The sequence below is a fragment of the Galeopterus variegatus genome, unplaced genomic scaffold (assembly GCF_000696425.1).
Source record: "Galeopterus variegatus unplaced genomic scaffold, G_variegatus-3.0.2 Scaffold6735, whole genome shotgun sequence".
NCBI lineage: Eukaryota > Metazoa > Chordata > Mammalia > Dermoptera > Cynocephalidae > Galeopterus > Galeopterus variegatus.
Window position 1 is genome coordinate 48,732 of NW_007732846.1, and position 8,113 is coordinate 56,844.

The 8,113-nt window shown below is 52.2% G+C and overlaps 1 protein-coding gene across 1 annotated transcript in view; it reads right to left on the reverse strand.

Annotated features, from left to right (window-relative positions):
* PRIMA1 (proline rich membrane anchor 1) overlaps positions 1-4,777 on the reverse strand; it is a 51,453-nt gene extending 46,676 nt beyond the window's left edge. The window contains 1 exon segment of the mRNA XM_008591184.1: positions 4,685-4,777. Coding sequence (XP_008589406.1) covers positions 4,685-4,777 — 93 coding nt within the window.
* Positions 4,778-8,113: the final 3,336 nt, after the last annotated feature.

An 8,113-nucleotide genomic window follows, 5' to 3' on the forward strand; every position in this document is an offset into this window, starting at 1 on the left:
AAGGGAGAGGAAGTCAAGGAGAGCACTGCACTTGAAAATCTGGTCCTGCATAGAAAGGCCCTGCTGAAATGGCAGTGGGACAACGACTTAACGAACTCTCTGGGAGAAGGATCAGGTCTGGTTGTCCTTCTTCCTGAGGGGTGGGCCCAACTGGGGTCCCCACTGGACTTTCCTGGTGATTTGGTTGGCACAAGCCTGTGGCCCTGAGCCTCTCTCGACCGAAAGTTGGTTATTCAGACCCTTCATCTGCGTGCCAACTTCTCTTCACCCTTCAAACCCAGCTCTCACACAAGCTTCTCAGGAAAGCCATCCTGAACCCCTGCCCCCGGAATTAGGCCCGCCTGCCCAGTGCTGCTGCCTAGCCTTGCAAACACTTCTGCTTTGGGCACCTTCCCCACTGTTTTGTAACATCTGTCTAAGTTGTAAGCGGGTCAGGCAGGTAGGTGGTCTGTGCTTTATGAGTCCTGAACAAGCATGACATCCTGAGCCCTTCTGTGCACTGACCATGCTCTCATTTCCACCATGAGGACAACTGAGAGAGGGAGGTGTTACTATCCACACTTAGGTGGGAAAACAGGCTCTGCGAGGCCAAGTAGAAGACCAGAGCTGCACGGGGTCCGGCCTGCAGTTGTTGCTGAGTGAGGCGTGTTGGGAGACGGTCTGCTCACCAGTGGAGAAACATGGGATCCGTCCTGTTCCCAGCTCTGGTTCTGCTTGGGAGTTCTGCTGATTGGCAGTGTTGTGTTTAGAGCAGTAGAGAGGAAACCTCAGGTGTTGGGAGCTGGTCTCAGCACCTGGCTTGGTTGTTCTCTCTCTTGGGGAGTCCCACAAGGAGAAGGAACTTGCCCCTGAAGTCGTCTGCTCTTAGTAGGACTTGACTAAGAAAGAGCAGAGGCCCAGAGGGGCAATGGCTTGCCCAAAGCCCACAGAACAAAAGCTGCTGTCGTTACTTGCTGGGTCCACTTCTTTTTCCAGTTTTGCCATCTCCTGCCTTCCCGCCCCTGCTGCGCAGCCTTCTCCTGGGCTGGAATCCTGTAAATGTAGTCGTGGAAAGTGGGCTGTGGCACAGGTAGGTCCTGCAGTCTCCTGGATTCGGTACTGTTGCTGTGGTCTGGGGGACACAGTGCTCCATGGCTGCCGGTTCCTAGCAGCAGTACCCCCTTCTCCAGCCACCATTCCAGTCCTGGCAACCCAGTGCAGCTTTCGGGTCCGGTGGATGCTGCCTCCCTACATAGCCCTTAGATCCGCCTACTTCTCCCCATTCCCTCTGCTACTGCCCTGAGCCAGGCCACCATCACGTCTCCTCTGGGCAGCACTTGCCTCTCACCTGGCGATGCCAGATAAAATAGAGCACACCCTGTTAAACTTGAATTTCAGGTAAATGGCAACTTTTTTTTAGTATAAGTATGTCCACAATATTGTATGGGATACACTTATGCTAAAAAAACATCCTTGATTTATTTGAAATTCAAATTTTACTGGACGTCCTGTATGTTTATTGGCTAAATCTGGCCACCCGACCCTCACCAACCTCTCTGCCCTGCCCCTCTCCGAATCCATCCTTTGTGCTGAAACTGGACTAAGATTTCTAAAATGCCAATCTGAGATTGTGTCATCTCTTACTTAAACCCGTCGACAGTCTCTGTAGCCTTTAGGGTCAAGTCCAAACTGTGGGACATTATGTTAGTGGTTTAACTGTGGCCTTCCTGATGCTTCCCTCCCCGGGTTTTCTCACCCAAAGCCCTGTTTTCTCCTCCAGCCTCAGGCTGTTTCCTCTGCCCGGAGGCTTCACCGTGGTTTCCAACCTTACTCCTCAGCCCTCGGGTCTCAGCTGCAGCACCGTGTCGCGAGCCTTCCCTGCCTCCTGCACCGGGTCCCGGCTGTTTGCTCCTACTGAGCTCTCTTCCCTATAATTACTTGTTTAACTATCTCTATGGTGCCAGACTATCAGCACCACGAGGGCAGGGACCACTAAGCCCCTTGCACTTAACACAGGGCCTGACATACATTAGGTGCCCAATGAATGCTGCTGAATAAATTACCAAAGCTGTAGTGACGGACCATAGAAGGGGTTCAGCATCACTTGGGTCTGGGGTAGCTCCTCGTCAGCACACAGAGACCCATAAGGCCAGGTCAGAGCCTGTCTCCCTGATGATTCCTTTAGGAGGGCGATCACAAAGATGATGGCTTCTGGCATCTTTTATGGAGACAGGCCAGCACCACAGTAACTTGATGAGACACACTCCTGTCACACCTAATAAATTTGCCAGCCTGTCATACTCTTCCGTTGCAAAAAACGGAATCATCTGGAAGTGAACTTAGAAGAACCCTAAATCACAAAAGCTCAAAATCTCAACTCCAGACACATTAAAGAAAAAAGGGAAAAGGCCGAGGAATGCCCCCACCATTGCTTCTGGTGATTTAAATGCCATCTGACTTTAATGATTACGTTTGTTATCATCTCCCAGCAGCCAGAGGCTTCAGGCTGATTTCAAGGTAGGAACTTGGTGCTTTAGGGGACCCCAAGTCTCTTGTCTCATCAATGACCCCATTAATCACAAGACTTTGTGATGCTGGCCCCGTCCTTCCAACATTTGCCACTCTGGGGGATTCTTCTGGCAAAATGCTCATGGAAGCACAGATAGCTCGGAGGTCTTTCTCTGTATTCAAGAAACTCCTATGACGTGACGGATTTCAGTCTCTCCATGTAAAGGGAAACACATGGCTTTGTGTACTTCCTCTTCCCTCTTCTCTCTTACATGCTCCTGGACTCAGCTCTTCGGCTTAAAAATCAGAGCCATTCATTCCAAAACTCCTTTTTCCCTTGGTTTCTCTGTCCCTATCATTTGTTAATTAATTTTTCTAGAGCTTCAAGCCAAGATTTCACCCATTCTACTTGTTCGGAAGATTTCTTTTCTAATTGATTTTCATGAAAATGGATTTGTACTGAGTAAGAGCATCTGAAATACATACACACACACACAATTGCTTATTAAGTAGTGCCTGGCTGAAGGATGCTGTTAAAAAACCAAGCTGCTTTCACAAAATTATTTCATTTGCTGGAGGGTGGGGCACGGGGTGGTAGTGGGTCTTCTGTTTGGCTTCTGCTAAGTTCACACAGCAGAATTCTCATCTTGGAGACTGACAACATCGGAATGTTGCTCTCCACCCTTGCTGGAAAAGTCTTATGGAAGAGAGGAAACTGTCAGCAAATGAATATAAAAACTAAGTAGATTTAATATCTGAGGCTCAGCTAAAAGTTGAGCAAGGGAAGCTGGTCCCAAAACGCTGAAGTATTTAGAAGTGACAAAATCCTGATTCCTGAAGAGGCACAGCTGAGTTTAATAACTGCTGTTTCACACATTAAACAAAGCTGTCAATTCCAAAAGGAAAACAATTGTGAGTGAGACAGAGGCCAGCCAGAGAAGAGAGAAGATGGGGCCTGCTGCTGGGGATTGGGGGTGCTGACCAGTATCAGAGGCCCTGGTTCTCTCTGGGTGTTCACCCAGGCCACCACCCAAGCAGGACTGACTGAGCCGATGCCTGGCAGGGCCGCATCATTTGGGGCAGCTCATGGACCGCAGCAGACGGGCAAGCCATCTTGCCCCAACTCTTCTTCATTGGTCTGTCACCCCTCCTCATGGCAACCATCTGAATAGTGCCCAACCCCAAAGTGCCACCAGGAGAACATGAAACTGCAAATATTCCAAGGTGGGTCCTTCAATGCCCAGAACAGTAAAAATGTCCTTCAGAGCCTGCTAAATCTCTAAAAACACAAAAATGTCAGACTACGCAGTGATCAACAGACTACCTGGCAAGCCAGAGAGAAGAGCAACATGCTATTCCTCGTATCCATAATGCAGCAACAGCGACCATTTAGCGTTTATTGTGGTCCAGGCATTGCACTGAGTAATCTTTACTTGCTTTATCTCATCAAGTATGTCTAATAGCACAGTCAGGAAAAAGAAACCAAGGCTCAGAGAGGTTAAGTGGGTTGCCCAACATCCCCCAGCTGGTGAGGGGCAGAGCTAGGGCTCAAAATTCAGAGCTAACACCTCCTCCCGTCTCCACCATACCACCGACTGTGCACATTCTGGGAGGTACCAGGGACTATCTCGTCTAATCTCTCTCTGACCCTAAGAGGCAACTCCAGTTGGTTGCTGCCTGGCCTCTGTCCTGTGTTCCAGGAGACCCAGTGTGAGGGATTTATCCTCAGGCAGTCCTGACAGATGGACAGTTCCCTCTTACATTCCCCATGCATAATCTGTCTGCACCCCAACTCCACTACCTACAAGAAACATGTCCCCTCCTGTGTTGAAGACCAGTTTAAGAAGGCTAATTTGAAGTTTACTAGTGGTTCTGGTGGGAAATAAAGAATGCATATTCTTGGGATCATTTTTCTTTTTAAGTTTCTTTTCCCGGAATTTCTGCAGTAGAATGTTACCCTCAGAAGGTATTCCCTAAACCCCCTTCTATTCCAAGGCCCTATTTTACAGGCAGGCCTTAGGCGACAACTGAAGCCTCCCCCTGGAGTTTCTTATCTTTTCGGGGCCAGGAGATGCGGGGCCCTAGCAGCTTTTCTTTTCCCAAACTCTCCGCAGGACCAATCAGTGGGCCAGCCTCAGGAAGCCGGGGTTTTTCCTGGAGACCTCTGAGCCGGCGCGCAACCCGCGTCTCTGCTCACCTGCACGAGGCCCCAGAGCGGGTGGAGCGCGCAGTGCAGGAGCAGCGAGGACCAGCAGCAGCCACGGCGCAGCACCAGGTCCCGGAGGAGCATCTCGGCCCGCGGCGCCCGCTCGTGGGGCGAACTGTCAGGGAAAGCAAGGCTCGGGTCAGGCGGAAACCGGGAGGGCACCATCGCCGCCGCGCACCAGTACACGTACCAGTCCGGATCGGCCGGGCACGCCCCGCACTCCGGCCACCCTCGTAAACCAAGCCTGCACCTCCACTCCAGCTTGCACACTTACTGGTCCTTCGTGTAACTCAGAACTCACCCCCTATCCTGGTGCACACCCTCAGAACCCCGCGAGTACACCTTAGCCCCGTGCACACCCCCAGAATACTGCGTGCACACCTTGGCCCTACGCACACCTCCAGAAACAGCCAAGCACACTTACTGAGAGCCCCATGCACTCCCTAGAAACAGCCATGCACAACTCACTCTCTGTGCGCACACTTCAAACCCGGCGGGCACCACTCACCCGGAGCGCACACCCACAGAAACAGCCGTGCACACCCACTGACCTCCGTGCATACCCACCGACTCCTGCCTGCCCACTCGCTGACCCTGCAAGCACAGCACCACGAAATCACAGGCTGCGTGCACCCTCTCTGCCCCGCCGGCCTCACTGCGCACACTGCAAGATATGCACCTCCGTGCGCACCCCCATTCCCCACCCCCCAGCCCCGATCTCCCGCTCCAGGGCGTGGGTTTACCCCCACGTCTCCATCTCCGCCCGCACCCCTCCAATGCCTCACGCCACCTTGCCTAGCGGCGGCCCCAGCCGCCCGCCTCCCGCCCGGGGCTGCGCTCCCGCCCGCGCTCCCCGCCGCCGCCGCCAGCGCCGCTGCAGTGATTCCTGGTCTCCATCTAGCGAGGCTATTGTGTATTGGGCGCTTAATAATTTATTTGTTCTCCCTGGAGGCCGAGGACTCCCATTTCCAGGGGGTCTCGCTCCTGGCTTGCCCTTCCGCCGAGTTTCTCCCAAGGCTGCGGGAAGGCGGCAAGGACTGACTTGTGGAGACCCCTTTTTGCGCTCTGTCTTCCCGCACTCTACCCCACTCGCCCGCTCCGCTCCCGGAAGGCTCTCCCGGGTGCCCACGGTGCAGGCCGCCGCTCCGGGCGCCAAGTGCCTGGTTGCCTTGCTTCCCCTTTGCAGCCCCGGCAGCGGGACCCCTCCTGCAACACTGGACTGCGTCTGGGAAGGACCTGGGGAGAAGCTTTCTTCACTGCTTTTTCTCAGCCGCCTGCAAACTCCTCTGTTTCGAGGCTAGATTATCAACAAGTCGGTTATGTCTCTTTCAAACAAGCCGTTCCTGTCCTCCCAGGCAGCATCACGCACCGCGCGGCCGCTGTGCTCATCTGCTGGAAGCACTTGGACAGCACTTTGACTGATGCGGGGGGCTTCCAGAACGCGCCCCCCCGCAAGCCTGGACAGTCCTATTTTTAGGTCGGGAGAGAGAACGAGGGACTTGGGACACAGAGCGGAGAAGTAAGACTCCATAGCTCACTCATCAGAGAAACATTTACTGAGTCCCTTTCGCAGTCTCTGTGGTCACCTTTAAGTCACCCCATGTGAACACACGCTCTGAGTATGAACTGTTTGCTCTGCAAAGCGTCTTTCAGACCCATCTCCTAGCGACCTCCTCCATGCCAGAGTGCGGACTCAAGGCTCTTCTCCACGTAGACTCTGCAGATCCTCACCTCAACCAGCGGGATGCTGGGGAACAAACATGAATGAGGCTTAGTACCCTTCCTCCAAGAACTTGGCGCTTCTGGTCAGGGAGACAGATAGGAAAACCAGCCATTCCACTGTCCACTGGCATTACGATGCCAGCTGCAGTGTGAGAAAGGGGAGGATGAGGCACGGTGTGGAAGGAGGAAGGAGTAAAGGCGTCCAGGACAAGGTGACCTGCTGGGAGTGGGGGCACATTTCAAGCCCTTGGGCAAAGATATGGAGACTTTTGCTCATTCATTCATTCATTGCATACATAATGTCCACGAGCATCCACTAGGCGCCAGAGTGTTGGATGCTGGGTATAGAACAGTGAGCAAATCAGATATTGTCACTGCCCTAAAGGGGCCCGCTGTGGGGTGGCGGGTGGGGAGGAGGGATGAGAAGAAAATGGTAGGGACGCCAGAGTGTTGGATGCTGGGTATAGAACAGTGAGCAAATCAGATATTGTCACTTCCCTAAAGGGGCCCGCTGTGGGGTGGCGGGTGGGGAGGAGGGATGAGAAGAAAATGGTAGGGGAAGGGCTTACTAGGTGACTCAACAGCAGTTTGAAGAAAGCACAGAACTGAGCCACTAGTGGTCAGGCGAGGTCACAATAACACAGGGTTAAGCCAGTCAGGGTATTTTGCTCAGTATGCAACTTAAATCTTTAGATATGATGACAACCCCTGATGTTTATACGTGGAGTCCTTTGCCACTTAAAAATGTTCTTTGCATCACATTTCAATTCAATTCTCACAACTCTGTGATGTAAACACCATTGTCCCATTTGAAAAGTTCAGAGATGTTTGTGACTTAGCCAGAATCACACAGCTGTTCACCAGTTGATTCAGAAGTCCAACCCCCAACTAGAGGTTTGAGACTCTGGGGAACCTGGGCAGGTTTTGCACACTGGAAAGCCTGCATTATCCATCCTGGTCTTCACTCTTCCTGTACTGGACCTAATCTGTGCACATGTTGAGAGTCACCTGGCACCACATCCTCTTGGCCCTCCTTAACATGATGGAATATCACAGCCTCCCTTAGGGCGAAGACCAGGCTCTGTCATAGGCCTTTCATGCCATGGCTCCCTTCTGTCAATGGAAGTCAATGTAATGGCAATGGCCAGGTGGCAGGCAGACTAAATCATGAGAGACAAAGTGGACATAATTGCCATAACAGGCCACAAGGCTGGACTGGCAATCAGGGTACCCTGAGCCATAGCAATCTATGTGAGTGACTAACAGATCACAGCGTAATGAGGGGTGAAACAGAAGGAGAGCTGGCAAGGGTGTTGCTCAAGTTGTATAAAGGTAAAAAAATTCAAGAATGTAGGAGCAGAAGGATGACATCAGTTACTGCAGTGGACATTTATCTAAGCATGTTCATAGCCCAGAACCCGTTGAACAAAGAAGGACCGTGTAATACCACCGAGGCATCTGGTCGGTCATGAACAGCAGATCCCAGCATGTGATAGAAGTGGCACCCTTCGGACCAGTCTTGAGCAAATCCAGAAGGAACAGGTAAATTACCCAGACAACTGGCCCAGATTCTCATCACCCACCTCTGTTGAAGCTCTTCCTCAGCTTCTACTTTTAGCCTCAAATGGAGGTTCCATAGGACAATCTGACGGAGGAGGAAAGGCCTAGCACCTCATTTACATACAGGTGGAGACAATA